Raw genomic sequence first — 19,973 nt, 5'->3', positions numbered from 1 at the left:
AGTTCTAAATTTTTTAACCCCCAGCCAGGCCGTTCTGCACCCCCTCAGGCTAAAGCCTGCCTGCGTCCCTGTTATGAAACGAAGAAAGATAATCTGTTAATCTAGCCTTAAAAATTAATAGTGATTATTCATAATTTTTTTATTTATTTTCATTTATTTATAGAAATTACGCAGATGAAGACTTTGCAGAGATTCACCCGGTAGCTGGACTTCGTGGCATTTATGTGTCCAATGTTTTTGTCAATCCATCAAGAGGTTTCCGTGAAGCAAACATGCAATCAGTTATTACCTTCGACAAAGGTGGAGAGTGGGGAAACCTGAGCTCACCAGTAGTCGACAGCCAGGGGAAAACGTATGACTGTCCAAAGGTAAAATTAAAGTGTAAAGTGAATGGTCTTTGCGTAATGGTATATTGTCTTTGTTTATTAGAGAGATCCTCATACCATTCATTGTAATAATTATTAATAAATGCCATGATGGGGGCTGCAGTGAAATATTGTAACTGCTTTAACTGCCTCTACAAAAAAAAAATCTAACTACTTGACTAACAAAAGAAATAAAGAAAGTAGTTGAAAGTGCATTGATTGCATTAAAAATAATAAGAAGTGAAAGGTGTCTATACTTAAGCTGTCATCATATAAAATATGCATTAGTATGTATATTATTATTAATTATTAGTTACAAGATTGTTGTACATGTCTTACTAAAACAAAAACAGTGTATACTTTTGCTTTCTATTATGATTATTACATTATATAATTATATATAATTGAGATCTTAATTTTGCATGCCATTGTATTCAAGGTTTTGGTTTCTGCATTATAAAAGTAAAGCAGTATTAAAGTTCATTGCATACCTACTTTTAATATCATAGCATTGCTGTTAATATTCCTTCATTGTTAGTAACCATTATAGAAATGAAGGGCTCCCTCATAAGTGTCTTCAGTGGTATCTTGAGTTGATAGTATATTAAGGAACTATGTAGTTCTATTAAGGGAACAATTCCCTAAAGGGCCCTCCAGAGAAAATCCTATCCTTTAACATTGAATCCAAACTCTATTAATGTACCATGCCATTAAATTACCCCAGTTCCCCCTCCCACAGAGAGCCAGCTTAATCACGTTTTTGCTGTAGATTAGTAATTGTCTTGACTTGCGCAAGTATGCAGACATACAGTATGTGTAAATCTAAGCACCAAAATCAGCACTATCATTGGAAAGAAAGTGGTGAAAATGGCCTTCCGATGAATGAATTGTTTTTAGCAGTCACTTTATTGATAATGATAGTGATAATCGTAATGAAAAATATGCTCATCATGACACAATTACATAAAATTTAATATGATTGAGAATTTTCTTGAAAATGTTTAAGCCTCTCGAATTTTCCCCTTCCCAATTTTAATAAACTCTTCACTGGCTCAGATGTCTTGCCTTGTTTTTAGTTCTGTGTTCACAAACTTTAGTTGTATATTCGGATTCTCTGTGAATTTTTTCCGACTCATTGTATGTGTATCTTTTACAGATTTTAAAGAATGTAATGTAATGTTATGCATGTAAATAATCAACCAAAGTTTTGAACCATGTTTATTTTTTACATGTGTTCGACAAATAAGTAAATCTTGAGAATCTGGTAATTTTTTTCTCTTTATTTTGTGCTCTTACAGGGTACCTGTGACCTCCATCTTGCTATGAGGTATACACAGACATACCCAGGGGCTCGTATCCAACCAATCCTGTCAAAGAGTTCAGCTCCTGGTATGATCATGGCGACAGGTAGTGTTGGTGATACCTTGAACTCATCCGATATCTTCATTTCCTCATCAGCGGGTGTAGACTGGCGTGAGGTAAGGTGTTAAGGCAAGACTTTTTTTACACCGTGTTAAACTTTTTTTTTTTTTAGATCGTCAGAGGAGGGTGGAAAAAAAGTAAAAATAAAATTTTTCTAATTTAGCAAATGGTTTTGCCAAAAACTTTGAAAGGAGAAAATAAATATAAAATGTTATTGTTTAATGTAAAGGAGAAAATAAAAATAAAATGTTATTGTTTAATGTAAACAGTTTGGTAATGGTTAAATGCTTTAAATTTATCTAATTATGATAGATATTTTTTTTTTTGAGATTTCAAGGCAGCGGTGGGCGTAATGAAAATAAAGAAAAAATTTTATTTTTTTCTGAAATTTCCATTTTTTCATGGCAGCGGGTATGCTAATCGGCCAAAAATAAAATGTTATTTTTATTTGGCGGCCAGTGGGTTCATGAAACAAGGTAAAAAAAAGTCTTGCCCAAGATTTAATGATATTAATACTTACCTGGATGAACCAATATAAGCTAGATTCCGAAATTTGAGGCTTGTTACATAACATTGATGCGTTATGGCTAGGATAGACTATTTCATTATTTTTCGCTAGTAAGTTCCATTAGCAATCAGGCTTATATCGGCCAGTCCAGTTAAGTATCTCACTCATAGACCAACAGAATCACTTCGGATTTGTGTGATTTGATTTTTGTTCATTAATTTAAATTTATTGAAAAGGGATTTCTACCATTTTGAAATAACACAAGGCTTGGGCTGAAATGGACCTTTCTGGAGAGTTGATCAGCCTTAACAACTGAACAATCATAACAGCGCTAGGAATGCGTGTGTCTCACAAATGCAAATGTTAGCGTATGCTTTTACACTGTCATTTTGTGGGACCTTAGCAACTAATATCCAAGCGGTAAGGTTTAGCAGAAAGGTCCCTTTAGATAATAAAATAGAAAAGAGAATAGTTTAGGGCACATAGAAAAAATTATTAGATTATCACTCTTTTTATTTTAAAAATTGATGAGGGAGGGCGGTTTTTTTTTTTCTTTAAATTGGAGCAATAGATTATTTCGCTTTTGTTTTTATCGATGAGGGAGGGACTGTTTATATTTGGTCTGTAATAGTAAATATTGTATAAAAATTGGTTTAATTTTATAGTTTCTTAAAGAAATTGTATTTGAAGTCACAAAATTGCATTGTTATTTTTTATGCTGTTGAAATAATTGAATCGGCAAAAATTTTTTTTTATTCTCGCATCAATATTTCCCGAATTTTTGACGCGGGCGAGAGGTATAATCTAATACATTTTTCTATCTGCCCTTAATTGTTAGATTTTGTTACTATGCAAGTTTTCATTTGTTTTTAATTTCAGGTTTTGAAAGGCTACCATTTTTTCTCATTTGGTGACCACGGTGGTGTTCTTGCAGCCGTGCCTCAAAATCCTAAGACGAATCAGTTCAAGTAAGTTAAGTTGTACCTTTGCGGTAGTGAAGGAAGTCGGTTCACCGGTTGTAATTCTGGTTCCCTAGAGTTTGTGTGTACTGCTTCCCCCGTCTCTGTCCCTAATCTTGTTTAATTTTTTTTAATCCGTATGTATTTAGGTACTCGCTAAATGAAGGTGAGACGTGGCAGGTGGACAGGTTTTCCGAGAATAAAATAACCGTGTACGGAATGGTAACAGAGCCAGGGGAAAAAACGGCAGTCTTCACAGTGTTTGGTTCACAACAGTCTTTTCATAGCTGGTTGATTGTTCAAGTCAATGTGACTAAGAAGATGGGTAAGAATCAGACCATTTCCAAATGAATGATAGGGTTGATAGTGAAGTTTCTGTATTCAAAAAACTGAATCAAATTAACTTCTTAAGGCTAAACAACATTACATTATTAATAATCTTAATGATGCAACATTTATATAGCGAATATTTCAATAAACTGCTCTTTACGTTATTTTCCCGTCACTGGACCAAACACCTATGGAACACATCCTCCCTAGGAAATACAATTCCATAAGCTGCTAGAATCAGCGCTTGGTATTAGATCCTACAAGGTATTCACTTATACTCTTGGGTTGAGTGAAAGACAAACGTAAATACCGTGTCTTGCCCAAGGGCTCAAAAAAGTTTCAATCTCCCAACCTCAAGGTTGAGAGTCCACGCCACAACCCTTGCGCCAATCGCTTCTACAAAAATGTACCAAAAAACAAACTGATTTCTATACCAGAATTATTTAACTGTGATGATCAATTATTCAACTTATTCCATTAGGACCCTTTTGTGAAAAGGAAGACTACAAGGAGTGGACCCCAGGAGACGAGTTTGAAGACGGCCATTGTTTGCTCGGCAGGAAGACTACGTATAAGAGACGGTTGACACATGCGCATTGTTATAATGGCATGAACTATGATCGGCCAATTTCAACGCAGAATTGCTCATGTACAAGAGATGACTATGAATGGTATGTATGTGTGTGCGTGTGTGGGTGTGGGGAGGGGGTGTACGTGTGTGTGTGTGTGTGTGTGTGTGGCCCAGGTCCCTTTACTTGCCATTAAGGTTCTTGTAAATGTATATACTTTAGTATGGACAGTCAACCCTGTCATCTGTCTTAAATTGGACCTGTTTATTACTCGACTCCTATATATATTATACATTGTTTAAATGTATCAGTGGCAACAGGTGATCAACTCTGTAGTTAGATGCATCACTTTGGTTAAGTGGTATTGTTAAAAAAAAAAACCCCCAAAGAAATACCAAATTTATTAAAGTGATACAGTGTTCTCCTCAGGATTTTTTAAAGGTGTAATGGGAAAACACGCGACGACACCTTGTTCGGCGCATAATATTCCACGGTACTGATGAGGGCCAACTTTCACTGCCTAGGCTTGAAAATGTCCGAAGTTTTTGATATTTATTTACAAATAGAACACATAAAATGTGTTATCATGAGTATACATGGAACACAAATAATAAACTGTGTTTTAAAAGGTTAAATAGAAAGAGTGATGTAGGCACATTGAGTTTAAAAGGTAGGAATTAGTCAGAGAAGTAGGTAGGCTTAGCACAGCACAGCAAAACATAATATCATTGTTTATGTTAAATAGATGAGTTGCAAGAGCTCAGACTTATGGATTCTTTGGCTACTGGCTTATAGTTTATCCTTTGTTAATGTCAAATTTATGGAAAGATAGAGTGCATTTTCCTTGTATTTTGAAATTGTGTATGTAGAGCTTGTGTTTAAACAATTGATAAACTGAGCATTTACCAGTGATACTACAAGGTGTATCGGTAAGTTTAAGCTGTAACAGTAAACTTGTTTTCTGAATGAAGATGTAACGGTAAACTTGTTTACTGAGTAAAGCTGTAACGGGCCGTTACAGCTTATTGCCCTGAGGATAACGCTGTGATAACTAAGTACCTTCTCACTGAAATTTAATAAATGTAAAATAATAGGCAGTCACACAACCTTGTTTTTCTCTTTCAGTGATGCCGGTTATAAGGAGCATGAATATTGGGATGGCCATAGCTACTGTGAGCTGGACCCTACTAGTGGAATAGACCCAAATGGAGTACCAACACCTTGTCCAGAGGGCACTACATATTACAGGACTAGAGGGTAAACCAAATGATAATAATTTCTTAGCAGAGTAATATTTAACTTGTAAAAAGCACCTGTGTGCCATTAGTATTATGGTGCATCCACATTAGGGCCATGGTGCATGCACCTTAGGACCATAGTGCATACACATTAGGACCATGGTGTGTGCACATAACCCTAGTGCATATATGGCATGAATCGAACAAAAAAGGTGGTGCATATTAAGTTATGGTATGCAAGAAACACTGGGCACATTTTATTAAAATTTTTACACATTCCCCTTATTAAATATGAAGTAAAATTGTTGGAAAATTGTTGGAATATTAAAAGTATTGAGCACTCATTTGTATTGTGTTTGAGAATAATGATTTAAAGTGTTTAAAAAGATTCTCATAAGTTTGTTTTTATTTTAGATATCGCCGTGTAGAGGGGGATACCTGTAGCGGTGGTGAAAATTATCAGTATGATCCCATTCCAAGTTTATGTCCTGTAGCAGGTAACACCACTTTAACTATTAGAAATTACTTTTCATTTTATCTATTCATTCATTCTTCCATTCTTATGTACATTCAATCATTTGTACCTTCATTCATTTTTTTGTTCATTCATTCATTCATTCATTCATTTATTTATTTATTCATTCATTCATTCATTTATAAGTTGTCCAGGTATTCCTTTAATAATTAATAATATTAACTAGTACAGATGAACATTGAACAAAAATACTATGCGTTACATACTCTGGGCCTCCATTTAACCTTACAACCTTGCCTCCTCTCCCTCTTATCAGCAGCCTGTCAATATTCCATCCCCCCCCCCATCAGTCCCCTGTCATTAAATTCTAAACAAAACAATCTCTGTGGTCATCAACCAATTAATGCATGTCTTTTTTATGCATTGTACTTTTTCCATTAGAAAAACAAGAGTTCCTTTTGTATGCAATGCGTTCATCCATCAATCGATATATATTCAGTAGTGGACAGGATGAGGTCATTATTAGTAACCTCCAGAATGCCATTGCCGTGGATTTTGATTATGAGGACAACTGTGTATTCTGGGCTGATATAGCTTTGGATCAGATTATGGTAAAATTCATTCATTCATTCATTTATAAGTTGTCCAGGTATTCCTTTAATAATTAATAATATTAACTAGTACAGATGAACATTGAACAAAAATACTATGCGTTACATACTCTGGGCCTCCATTTAACCTTACAACCTTGCCTCCTCTCCCTCTTATCAGCAGCCTGTCAATATTCCATCCCCCCCCCCATCAGTCCCCTGTCATTAAATTCTAAACAAAACAATCTCTGTGGTCATCAACCAATTAATGCATGTCTTTTTTATGCGTTGTACTTTTTCCATTAGAAAAACAAGAGTTCCTTTTGTATGCAATGCGTTCATCCATCAATCGATATATATTCAGTAGTGGACAAGATGAGGTCATTATTAGTAACCTCCAGAATGCCATTGCCGTGGATTTTGATTATGATGACAACTGTGTATTCTGGGCTGATATAGCTTTGGATCAGATTATGGTAAATCAGTGGAATCAATCATGTTTAGTTTTATTCTTTATTAAACCAACCCAAATCTATTTATTAATTAATGCTAATTAATTAATCCATGCTAGCATTGATTAATTACAGACTTTAAATTGACTGATTGATTTTTTTTTTTTTTTAACATCCCACTCTCAAATGAAACCAGGCAATTCCGGATTTTGAATGGCAATACAGTTAAATTTAAAATCTTTACATACAATAAATTAATACAATAATTATAAATACAACATAAAAAAGGTTATTGAAAAGGTGATAAAAAGTGATGACTGACCTGTTATATGTCAATACCATACATCACACCATCTAATATTTTGTTTAATTATTTTCAACAAATCGACAGTCGGCAAAAAAATCCAAAGTGAATGCCTGGCTGGGCACATCAGAGGACAGCCATGTCTTATATAACCCGTATTTAGATGATTATGAATAAAATTGATTTGAACATGTATTGGCGTGATATGACAGGTGCCATGCCCATATTATTTACAAGTCATACAATTTGTTCACAAAACTTGACAGAACTTAATATACATTATCAGTGTTGTGTCTTGATATCGCACACTTACTGATAAAGGAATTATTATATCGCAAAAAAATGTATGAAACATATTGTTTTTAACTTGATTATAGTAGGCGATAACCATTTCGCCTGCTAGATATAAAGCGTTATGCTTTTAATAATAATTAGAATTTTAAAATATTTTAAATGATACTAAATTCTGTAATTTTCTCAGAAACTTTGTTTTGATACTGGTGAAAAACAAGTGCTAGTAGAGTCCAACTTAGATACAGTGGAAGGTCTTGCATATGATTGGATCGGTGAAAATCTCTACTTCATGGATTCGGGGACAAAAGCAGTGGAAGTGTGCCGCAAAGATGGGTCTTTCCGTCGAGTGCTGTTCACTAATACTGATCAGCCAAGAGGAATTGTATTGGACCCAAATCGTGGGTAGGTATCAATATTTGTGAATTTATATAAGTTAACCTTTTATTCATTTATTCAAATTTTAAATTTTCTAATCATGTTAATTTTATTTGTGTAATTTTATTTGTTTTTGTTCGTGTGTTTATTATATTTAGTCCATTTTTTCAATTAGTTTGCATGTTTCATTATTTTGTTTATTTCATTTAATTTGTTAATATTGGATACAATTTTTTTATTGCTTCATTTTTTTTGTTTATTCTGTTTTATTTTGTTTATGTAATTTATTTTGTTTAATTATTCTTTTATTTGTTTATTTTGTTTATTTTGTTTATTTCATCTAGTTTCTATATTTTATTTAGTTTTCATTTATATTATTTATTTTATTGAAATTCAATATTTCAATTTTAAAAATTACAGAGATTATCTGATGGACAGTTATTAAAAAGTTATAAAAATATATTGAAAATGACAAAATAAAACAAATATTTCTTTTTTTGTTTATGATTCTATTTTTTAAAATTTATTTATTTTTGTAGATTTTTTTATTTATTTTTTATTTTTGTGTATGATTCTATTTTTTTTTCCAGTGTGATGTACTGGACAGATTGGGGACAGGCTCCCAAAATCCTTATGGGAGACATGGATGGAAAAAATCAGATTGTGATTGTCTCCACCTACATCCATTGGCCCAATGGCATTGCTATAGATGACAGTACAAGCAGACTATACTGGACAGATGCATATTTTGATCGTATCGAGACTGCTGACCTGAATGGCCAACACCGTCAGGTTCTCTTGGAGGAGAACATTCCTCATCCGTATGCAATAGGTGTTTTTAAGGTAATGCGAGCTGTTAATTACGCTATATTTTCTAAATTAAAAGCGACATGTGGGAAAAGTGCGGCATGCTGGCCTGACAGATGTTTTGTTGCAACCCCCAAAAATAGATTAAAACCTGCTGTGTGTGGCCCACCTGCCATCTTTGAATAGAAAATCACGTTATTGCCCGATGTCAATCGTTAATAAAAAAATAGACTACATTAAAACTGAGCATAAAAACAGTACAAAAGAAAAAAATGTGCTTGTTTTTAAACAAGCACATTGTAAATGTCAAATAAAGATATCTTACAGGATGATTTTATGGTGGGGTTGAGGGTGGTATTTACTAATAGGTAAAAAATCCAAGTTTATCATTGTCAACAGATGATGGGTTCACAAATTATGTTATAAAACATCTAATTTTATAGGCTACATGAAAGAAACTATTCTAATGCCATATTTTGTGAAAACAAGAGCACTGAGAGATCAGTCTTCTTTATACACTGTATTTAAAAAAAAATGTTCTTGTCATTTATGGAAAATATCAGTATTGGATCTTTCTCAATTTTTCAAAAAAATTTAATTATTAATGAAATATATTTCCAATTTCTAATTGCAGGACAAGATTTATTGGGATGACTGGTCAGACCAAGCAATCATGTCTGCCCGAAAGACAGATGGGCAGGAAAGAAGTACATTGCTTTCAGATAAAAGTGGAATTATGGACTTGAAAATACTTGCTAAGACATCACAACAAGGTAGTACCATATTTGAATAGGATATTGCTGATGGTATAACTAGAGTTGTTGAAAAAGCAGGCATATCCCAAATCTCCCGCAACTCTCCCGGAAATCAGGAAAGCCTCCCACACTTCTGCAATCAAGCAAGAATCTTTTGGAAAATAACCCATTTCATGCAATTTAAAAATATATACATGTTTTAAACGGCTTTATTATCAATTGTCTCACAGATGTCAATGCCAATTCTGCTGCTATTTGCAGCAGAATGAAATTAGATGTGTTATGAAAGCTCATTTAACCAGGTCTCGCGGAAGGGACTTCTTTCAACTGGGGATTTCTTTGAGCCTTGATCACTGAATATGATATCATGTGTGACAATCTCTGGCAAAACCCTCCGTTTGTAGGAAAAAATAAAAAATTTAGTTTTTGGTGTTTTTAAATTCTGCATGAAGTCTTCTTTAAAACAGTGTTTATTTGATGGAAATTGGTTAAGTATTACCAAAATTGTGAATATTTATTTCATTGGATATCAGTCATGTAAGTTTCGTGAAAACAGCTTCCAAAGATTCCAAAATCAATAGTTTATTAGTAAGATTTATATTTTAAAAAACAATTTTAATATTTTTTCAGGTAGATTTAGTGATTGATATTTTATAGAAATGTTCTTCAATATATCTTCTTTTATAAAATGGAAAAACATGAAATTTTCTAAATTCTGATTCTCAAACTTTTGGGTGCTTGTGGGAAATTAGAAATTGCGACAAACGGAGGGTTTTGCCGGAGCCAGTAAAGTTGTAGTTTAGATGGTTAGGATGGTTGCTTACCAATTCCAAGTTAAAAGTTTGAGGGTTAAATCTTGTTAAATGACATGATTTTTTTTTTCATGACTAATTACAACTCAAGTCTCTTAAACCTTTTATTATGGTTCTTATCATAAGGATATGTTTGTCTTAGGAAAGAGATTGTCACTTATGATATTGATTAGGTTTGCTATTAGCAGTACTTAGTATATGTGCCTACATATATAACAGAATAATGATAATCAGGGGTGGATTTAAGTGGACCCGCCCCTGATAATATTAATAGTAGTAATAAACCCAAAATTCTTGGTAATTAAAAGTAATTAAAACAATAACTAAATAAATAATAATTAAAGGGTGTTTGACGCGCACACACACACACACAAACATAAATATCGATATCCCCTAGCTTAAGGTATACTGTATCCAGGTATTATTGTTCTGTACACTTTCAAATACAACATTAATGGAAGGTTGACTTTGAACTGAGGTAGAAAACAATGGCATTATAGTTTGGTCCCATATACATGAAGGTACTCTATTCAGCAACATCTGCTTTTCATAAAATATTTGGCTCCATTGCTGTGCATTGCAACATTGTTGACACTGCTTTTGAACCACAAAAAAAACCCTCTGATTAACTGAGACTTTGCCAGTTCAAATTGTATTTGACAAGTACATATGACATGCCTAAATATGGTCATGATGACATCACATCATCATCATACATAGGCACATCATTATTATTGATTGGTGAAGATGAGAAAAGAAAAAAAAAATTAATAAACATGATACTATGATAGGTGAAAATGAAAAAAAATTTGTTACGAAAAGATTTTAAATCTGGAATAAACGTAGGGTTTCCTCCACAAAAGAGAGAGAAAAAAATATATATAGGCATATAGAGAAAATTTGATAATCTTTATAATCCAAATTTTCAGGGACCAATCCTTGCAAGATTAACAACGGGGGTTGTAGTCAGCTGTGCTTGCCTCGACCAGCTACTACAGCTGAAGATAATGGCGTCAGCAGGTCATGTTTGTGTGCAGATGGCTTCAATAAAACAGTGGATGGACGGAATGAGCATTGTTCCTGTGGTGGTGCAAATGAACGTATGTTGAGTAATGGAACTTGCATAGCAGACCGTGAGTGTTTGAAAACCTTATTTTATTTCTATAAAAATGGTAAGATCGTGTTTCGTCTGGAGGGTTGAAATGCAAGGTTCAGTGAGCCTTTCCAGTGTCAATTAGACTCATCCATCAGAACAGCGCCAGGAATTAGACGTATCAAGGAATCACGTTGTCCACAAACGCATATGTGTACGTACATTTACGGTATTGTTCTGTGGGATCTTTTAGCAATATTAAAGGGTCTGAGGCTTACTTTCAGAAGAGTTGTTTAAGTTTTTGTTCCTGTGTGCAGCATGGCACATGTGCAGGTTAAAGACTGCGATACATTCTTTAGAAAAGAGCAGGGGATTCTCTGCAGTATGCCGCCAAATTCACCATCAGAAGGACCCTCACTAGAAATAAGTCTTCAGACTTCCGTAGGTTGTTTCTGGCATGTTTCACACAAAAGAAGTTCAATTTGTTGATCCAATTGAATGAGTTTTATCTCGACAGACAATGTTTAATCAGGCTGTCTGATAGATATTCATAATTGAACTTTCCAGAGTGTCAATCAAACTTGACAACCGACCAATCAGAACAGTGCGCGTGTCCAACAAACACACATGTTGTCCCTCAAACGTACATGTTTGTGTTTATGTTTTACACTGTTATTTTGTGGACCTTAGCAACCATATCCAAAAGGTGGGGCTTAGCGGAAAAATTCATTGGTCTGCCCACCAAATCATGATAATAGTTCTGATGGCATATTCTTCACATGAAGAAGTGAGTAAGAGTTAAAGATGCTGCCATTTATTATATATATGAATAAAAATGAAAATCTATGATATCTGCCTTCCACTGTCTGCTTTCTTGAATGTATGCCACTTTTTATACTCCAGGGTATTTTAATGTGTACCAAGAACAACGCCACATAGTTTGGAAAATATTGTTCTTTTTCTATTACATTCAGTTTACCAAAATATTTATTTCTGTGCTTACTGTTAACCTTGCAGATCGCGGGACATGCAATCCTGACCAGTTCTACTGTGGTAATGGCCGTTGCATTCCGTCGATATGGATTTGTGATCATGATAATGATTGCGGAGATATGACAGATGAAAATCATTGTTGTAAGTAAAGCAAGCTTTAGTAAATGCTTATGTTTGTCACATCATCACTATATATAGCCACATCCTGACTATGTTGTACCTACCTATCTAATTCACTTGTTTCGGGTGCAGTTGTACTTAGTAACTCATCTTATGTTTTTGTGTATCTAGCCGACAAGGGTGTACCCTGTGTCGGTTCCAGATAAATTGCTGATTGGGGGGGGGTGAGGTCTGACATTTTTGACACCAGGGTCTGAACCAAAGGACCAAATAAACCAAGGGTCCTGAAAAAAAAATTCCATGATAGGGTTCATGGGGAGAGTTTTTATGACTTATTATGGCCCAAAATAGTGCTTTTAGACCTAAAGATTAGGGATTGGTGATCAAATTAACGTTATTTGGATAGGCAAATTCAATTTTGGTCCGTATCTAGCCTATGAGGGTGTACTGCATGCATTTATTATTATATCTATTTATCTCATTCACTTGTTTTGGTTGCTGTTGTAACTGATCTTATGTTTTTGTATATCTAGCTTACAATGCCTGTCATTCAGACGAGTTCACCTGTGTGAGTGATGGCACATGCATTCCAATACGATGGATGTGCGACTTTGACAATGATTGCATTGATGGCAGTGATGAAAATGATCCTAGTTGTAGTAAGTATACAAATTGAGTTGTAAATTCTAGAGTGTATGTATGTATTTTGCATGTATGCCATGGTATCTTGCATGTATGCCATGGTATCTTGCATGTATGCCATGGTATCTTGCATGTATGCCATAGTATCTTGCATTTATGCCATTGTATCATTCATGTGCACCATTTTATCTTGCATGTATGCTATGGTATCTTGCATTTATGCCATGGTACCGTGCATATATCCGTGGTATCTTGCATATATGCCATAATTACCCTCCTATCTTACATATGTTATCCCAACACTGGTGTCCTAAGTGTGTCTTTGTACACTGATGTTTTCCATATGCCATATACTACGGTATATGTCAGGTACACTTAGGTGTCTTGCATAGCTTGGTAGCTTTGGTAGCTTACTGCAAAGTCTGTCATTGGTATGCACACCATATAGAATGTATGCCACGCATACCATGGTATTTCGCGTGTATGACATGAACACTATACTATCTTACATATGTGTCATCCCAACCCTGATGTCCTTCATGTATCCATGCATACCATGACATCTTGCATATATGTGAGGTCTCACTACGAAATGAGATGCATCGTTGGTGAAATCATATTGAGATATTCACCAAAACAGGCCAAAGTCAACATTTTTACAAAATATTGATTTTAATGTTTTGAATAACTTGATACTTCTATTTTTCGATTGTACACTTTGTAAGTGAATTTTCTTGCCAAAACAGTGTCCTCGGCACATATTCTGTAATTCTGGTCATATTATTTGTACAGGTTAGTTTATCTTTGTGGCTGATTTTCTCAAAACGTGGTTCTTTTTACACCTAAATTTTAAATGCTTACATCTCTGGATTTACTTATAGTAGGGAAGCCATTCAAAGACCATATAATGTGATCTACCCAAATATAATATAAACTCAATTTTTGAATTTCTAACCATGAGACTCATTTTGTGGTGAGACCTCACATATGCCATAGACAGTTTGTATCATATATGTAAAATATACTCAAGTATCTTGCATAGCTTGGTGGTGTTGGTAGCTCATGTGCCATGCATACTGCCTAAGACAACATATATAGTTAGTTGTATCAGATACAGCAAAGTCTACCATTTGAATGTATAGCAAATAAAATGTATGCCATGTATACCCTGCTTTGTAGCATTACCGTAGCCTAATTTTATATCTTTTCTTTTTAAAGCTATCAAAATTAGATTATTTATACTTAAAGATTATATATATGTATACCTTTTTTCTTGTCATCATCTGTAATTTCTCAATCATATTTTTCTTATGTAGTTATATCAAGTTGTGATGAAAATCAGTTCTCATGTGCAAATGGCAACTGTATTCCACAATCATGGGAGTGTGATAGTGATAATGATTGTCAAGACTACTCGGATGAAGTCAACTGCACATATGGTAACCTCTTACATTAATTTGTGCTTTAAAAATAAGAATAATTATGTGAGCCAGGGAGCAGCGAAAGCGGAACCACTGTCATCTTAGAGATGTGCTGCTCCCCGAATTATAATATGTTACACAATAAGGCCTCTAAGCACTTCACGTTATTACCCCCAGTCATTGGATGGAGCACATAGTTGGCTCTTTGGGGAGAATTCTATAATGTTGCTGCTGTAATCAGCGCGTTTTGGGTTCGAGCCTACTAGGTACCCACTTATACCCCTGGGTGTAATCATAGGTAAAGTGCCTTGCCTAAGGATGCAATCAAATGCACAGCGAGGGATTGAAACTCTGACCTCAAAGTTGATAACCAGGACCGTTAACTCTGTGCCAAACTGCTCCTACAATAAATAAATAAATATGCATGTGAATTCTCAGGAAAAGTTATTATTTAAACAAGATATTAGCTGTAAATTTTTTTATGTTACAAAGCAAAAACATATTTTCTTCCCCAAGCAAGAGATAGTATTATTCCTGTATTCTTCACTTGATTGGGTGACAATTAGTTTGAAAGATTTGGTCGAATCTATGTTGTGCAGAGAACGTACGATGGTCCTGCATTAATGAATCGGTTCTAGCGTGGCCTCGTCACACAAATCGAAAAATCCTCAATAACTAATGCATTATCCACACTATCAGGTTGTGTGTGACGAATGTATGTGGTTTGCCTCCATGTGACCAGCTCTGGCAAAACCAGCAATTTCTAATTTTCCACAAGCACCTAAACATTTGAGAATGAGAACTTTGAACATTTTAATGTTTTTGCATTTTATAAAAGAATATATAGTGAAGAACAATCTGCTGAAATGTTTTAACCCTTTGAGGTCTTGGTCCGTATCCCATACGGAGTAATTTACTGTCCTGGATGCGCAGTGCGTATACGGTACACACCTATTTATAGTTACTATGACGTTAGTGAAATCCCCTAAAAGTGTCAGCAACAGAGGGCAGCATTATTAAAACAATAGGAGACAAGGTTTAGCAATCATATAGAGCAAAAAAAAAAAACAAAAAAAAAATTTTCTGTCAGTGATTGATGTACTTGGATAGACGAGGATAGCGGGATTGTTTATATAATAAATAAATAATTAATTAGTAGTACAAATAATATGAATCTGAGGAAAGATTTTAACTAAAAACTTTAGCAGTGCAACCAGTAATGCTAGGCCTAGTTCTGCAAACCCCTACCCCCATCTTCTCTATTATTATTATATTATTTTATTATTTCATCAAGTGTACTAGTTTTAGTGAAATATATCCTAGGTCCAGTAGTCCACCCTAGTTAGAAATAAGCATGTATGTAGGACTAGCAAGGCTTACTTGCCCTCTATCGGGGGGGGGGGGGGGGGGGGGGGGCGTGTGATAGAGGCTGTTCCCCAAATTTTGACCTTTGTGACCTTGGGCATAAAAAAAATCGTCATAAATATTAAAAGCATAATTTTTTTTAACCAAACACATTTTTTTTATGTAGAAAACAACATATTCTACATAATGCATAACATTTGTGAGCATAGGAATTTTTTTAGTGTCGTTTACATGGGGTTTATGGGAAAAAAGTACCCTTTTTGGGCCCCTAAATTGCAATTTTGTGGCACATGACCTTTGACCTAGGTAATAACGTCAAACAATTTTGCTATTTTTCGGAAGCCCAGAACATTTTACCCAACAATCAAACCCTTTGCTTTGCCCTCTATCAGGGGAGGGGGCGTGTGATAGAGGCCGTTCCCCAAATTTTTACCTCAATGACCTTTGTGAAATCGTCATAAATATGAAAGCATAACATATTCCACATAATGCGTAACATTTATGAGCATAGGTAAAAAAGTCAAACAATTTTGCTATTTTTCGAAACAATGAAACCCAACATTTGCAGAAAGTTACAGTCATAAAAATTTATTATGAGTTTTCCAGAAACCTATTAAAACCCCTTAAGGGGCCCCAGTGACCTAAAATAAACCCCCTTGAGACTGATAACCAATGAATTAAATATTCATAACTTTGCTAAAACTCAACCAATTTCTATCAAATAAACACTATTTTATAGAAGAATTTGTGCAGAATCTAAAAACACACACACAAAAAAAAAATCAATTTTGAATTTTTCTTACAACTGGCTGGTTTTTGGCAGATCTGGTCACATATATGAATATATTGATGTCAAATGACTATGTATATATGGGAAATATATTGCACTGGTACTACTTACACTGGCATAAACTAGGCCTAGGCTAGGCTTACAGGCTTACGCAGCTAAGTCTGAGGGGGCCTAGGCCTACAGTAGGCAGCTTCTAAGCATTCTGATCCCACTCTAGGCCCTACACAAATTTGTTTTTATCGGACATTTGTACCTTCTCAAATACCTAGATTGTGGATTTTTACTCCAACACAACTTCCATAGATGCTTGTTTATTATATTGATCATTCAATTAAACAATCAAGCACTATGTTGAATTTTAAAGCTGAAAACCATGTTTGAAAGAGCTAAGTAAAATAGTATAGTATGGTGTGTTGTGTTGTATGCATGCTAATAACATTTACAATTCGAGTGGATTTTTTTTTTTTTTTCCGCTTCAATTTTTATGACGTCATCACCTTTATATTACATTCGTAAAAACGGGAATTTGTTAAATCGGTGTTCGTAAATGAGGGTTTCTACTGCATATACATGTCACATAAAACGTAATAGTCTGGACAAAAAGATTTAAGATGGTAGGCACTAATTAATTGTGATGACATATTAAGATGAAAAATCTATAGGTTCAGGATTCCAGGTTTGTAACAATAGATGGCAGACATTTTAACATTGGGTGGATAACATTGGGTGGATGATAGCATTGGTAAATCTAAATAATAAAAGTGGATTTTAAGAATGGGCAAGGGGGTTAATAAAGGTAGGTGGAGCGCCATGAACTAAGCTTTAGACTGGGTGGAAAACTCGCACCATAACCATAACTACATCCCTAGAGTTTTTGTTCATGAATGCAATTCCACTATTTGCTTTATTACAATTTTTTAAATTTTTTCCAGCACCACCCACCACAATGTATCCAGGAAGCTGCAGTACTTATGAGTTCCAGTGCGATAATGGTCGGTGTATTCCAAAGAGGTGGGAATGTGATGGCGATAACGACTGCTCTGACAACTCCGATGAAATGTTTTGTAACTCAAGTAAAGTCATCATCTTAAATATATTAATTATTAATAATTCCATCAGTTACCCAGTTACCAGGTCAATTTGACTAGTTATTATGACTTTATACACTTTTTTTTGTCTTTATTACTATTGTTATAGTTACTTTCATTATTATGATTATTATTTTTATTATTGTTAATGGATTATTATTATTTATATTACTGTCATTTTTATTGATCTTATTATTATCAGTAATGTTTTTGCCTCATGCGTTTCGCCTATTGATACAGTAGTTTAAGTGATTTCAATGGTAGCTGACTTGGAAGATTTCTCTTTGTTAGCTACTATCTCATGAGATAAATACAATTATGAATTATGAATTTAACAACATTTATATTTAAAAAATCAAAACCTCAGACATTATTATTATTATTATTGTTATTATTATTATTATTATCATCATCATCATCATCATCATTATTATTATATATATTTTTTTTATAAACTTACAGTTTCATAAAGATAAGTATAAGTTATTCACTGCAACCTGTTTACGAGATTGCCTCCTAGGTTTCGGAAATTTGTTCATGAGGATAAATGAAAATTAACTTCTGTTAGGAGGAAAGTTCACTATTTTTATCCCTTTTTGTCTACAAAGTAATTAAGTAATTGTATGATAAAAATAAAAGTAAAGATTAATAAATTGTGTACCAAAGTTGTATATACATATAACTTTATCCTGTTATGGCTGTTTGATTGATTGCCATTTAAAATATCACTTTCCTTGTTCTGGTAGCAATTACACCAACATGCGAAAGCTGGCAGTTCACATGCGCCAACGGACAGTGTATTTACCGGTCATGGCACTGCGATGGTATGGAAGATTGTTACGATGGCAGTGATGAGGATGGATGTCGTAAGTATTTGCCAATTTTCTATTAAGCGAAAGCACTCTTTGGAAAAACTGGGGGTGGTAGTCGCTCTATGTAGTTACCATCAACGATGAACGATAAAACTAAATTATTAACGAGCACAAATATTTTATAACGGAAAAGCACACAATGTTTACATTAAAAACAAGTCGATAAGTTTTTAAAAAGCTATATCCATGTTTACATATACAGTAGTTACAGTAATTAGCAAGATCGTATCTGTTTTCTACTCAGTGCTATGGAAAAATATCTAGCGGTGCTATCCACTGCGTGGTGCTCTATTTGTTACTAGCCAGCTGCTCAGGCTCGTCTGCTTGAAGTCCCCCAGTAAGTTGCGAGACATTGGCGGCGCTTTTTCAAAATAAACCTGATAAAATGGTCTATACCTTTTTTTTTTATTAGCTACCTATGAAATAACAACTTACAGCCCACCTGATTACGGTACTTGTTCTGGCTTCCAATTTTCCTGTAATAATGGCCACTGCATACCGTACTATTGGAAGTGTGACGGCGTGGATGACTGCGGTGATTATTCAGACGAATATGATTGTTGTGAGTTTTAAAAATCTTTTTTTTTTTTAATTTTAGATCCAGAAATTAGATCAGATTAATTATGCATCCACTGCAAAGCTACAGAGCATGAAGTGGTCAAATGTATAAAGTTTTTTGCAACATAAGTTCGCTTAGAGCCCTCGGTATTAATTCAAAAATTCAGTTTGGCCCTCCAACTCATTTTGGCCTGACTTTCGGTTCAAATCCCACTGTTATTGGCAACACAGTTTACTTTTTTGTTTTGCCTTAATACACATCTCTATACATGTATATGCTTGTTTTTTCTAATGTCTTTCAGCTACTTCGTTCCCATGGACAACCGGTGATTATTGGTGCACTGGCAATGAATTCAGATGCAGTGATGGACGTTGTATCTCTTGGTATTGGAAATGTGACGGTGACAATGACTGCGGTGACATGTCGGATGAAAGAAATTGTTATGGTGAGTAAAAAGGTTCAGTTTGTTAGTCAATCAATCAAATCAGCAGTTGTGATTTGGGCTTTTAGCTATGAATTCCTGGTTTTAACACCCTTGCTATGCACTTTGCATATTTTATGTATGATTATTTCTCTCCACCTACAGTAGGAGTATGATATGGTTTCCTTGTAGGAAGTTGTCATATTGAATTTAATTATGCACAATGCAGCCGAATGCTCCTCCTTAATGAGTAGAAGGAATGAAAAGTAAAACATAATTAAACATTCTGCTGATTTTCAGTCAGTTAAAAGTATACTGTGTGTGGTTATTTCTAAACCTCATTTTAACAATACA

The 19,973-nt window shown here is 34.4% G+C and overlaps 1 protein-coding gene across 1 annotated transcript in view; it reads left to right on the top strand.

Moving 5' to 3' along the window:
• LOC117103702 (sortilin-related receptor-like) overlaps positions 1–19,973 on the top strand; it is a 57,879-nt gene that overhangs the window by 11,094 nt on the left and 26,812 nt on the right. Inside the window, exons 9-29 of the mRNA XM_033244308.1 lie at positions 164–368; positions 1,664–1,843; positions 3,175–3,263; positions 3,404–3,579; positions 4,066–4,255; positions 5,279–5,410; positions 5,806–5,888; positions 6,308–6,477; positions 6,553–6,592; positions 6,763–6,932; positions 7,694–7,908; positions 8,472–8,724; positions 9,323–9,461; positions 11,185–11,388; positions 12,366–12,482; positions 12,995–13,120; positions 14,420–14,542; positions 17,612–17,752; positions 18,514–18,633; positions 19,052–19,201; positions 19,500–19,643. Of these exons, the coding sequence (XP_033100199.1) occupies positions 164–368; positions 1,664–1,843; positions 3,175–3,263; positions 3,404–3,579; positions 4,066–4,255; positions 5,279–5,410; positions 5,806–5,888; positions 6,308–6,477; positions 6,553–6,592; positions 6,763–6,932; positions 7,694–7,908; positions 8,472–8,724; positions 9,323–9,461; positions 11,185–11,388; positions 12,366–12,482; positions 12,995–13,120; positions 14,420–14,542; positions 17,612–17,752; positions 18,514–18,633; positions 19,052–19,201; positions 19,500–19,643 (3,167 nt within the window). The remainder of the gene's footprint in view (positions 1–163; positions 369–1,663; positions 1,844–3,174; positions 3,264–3,403; positions 3,580–4,065; positions 4,256–5,278; positions 5,411–5,805; positions 5,889–6,307; positions 6,478–6,552; positions 6,593–6,762; positions 6,933–7,693; positions 7,909–8,471; positions 8,725–9,322; positions 9,462–11,184; positions 11,389–12,365; positions 12,483–12,994; positions 13,121–14,419; positions 14,543–17,611; positions 17,753–18,513; positions 18,634–19,051; positions 19,202–19,499; positions 19,644–19,973) is intronic.

Source organism: Anneissia japonica, unplaced genomic scaffold, assembly GCF_011630105.1.
Source record: "Anneissia japonica isolate Jap-2015-1 unplaced genomic scaffold, ASM1163010v1 scaffold288058_len748972_cov163, whole genome shotgun sequence".
Taxonomy (NCBI): Eukaryota; Metazoa; Echinodermata; class Crinoidea; order Comatulida; family Comatulidae; genus Anneissia; species Anneissia japonica.
This window is presented reverse-complemented; position numbering and strand designations above follow the sequence as displayed.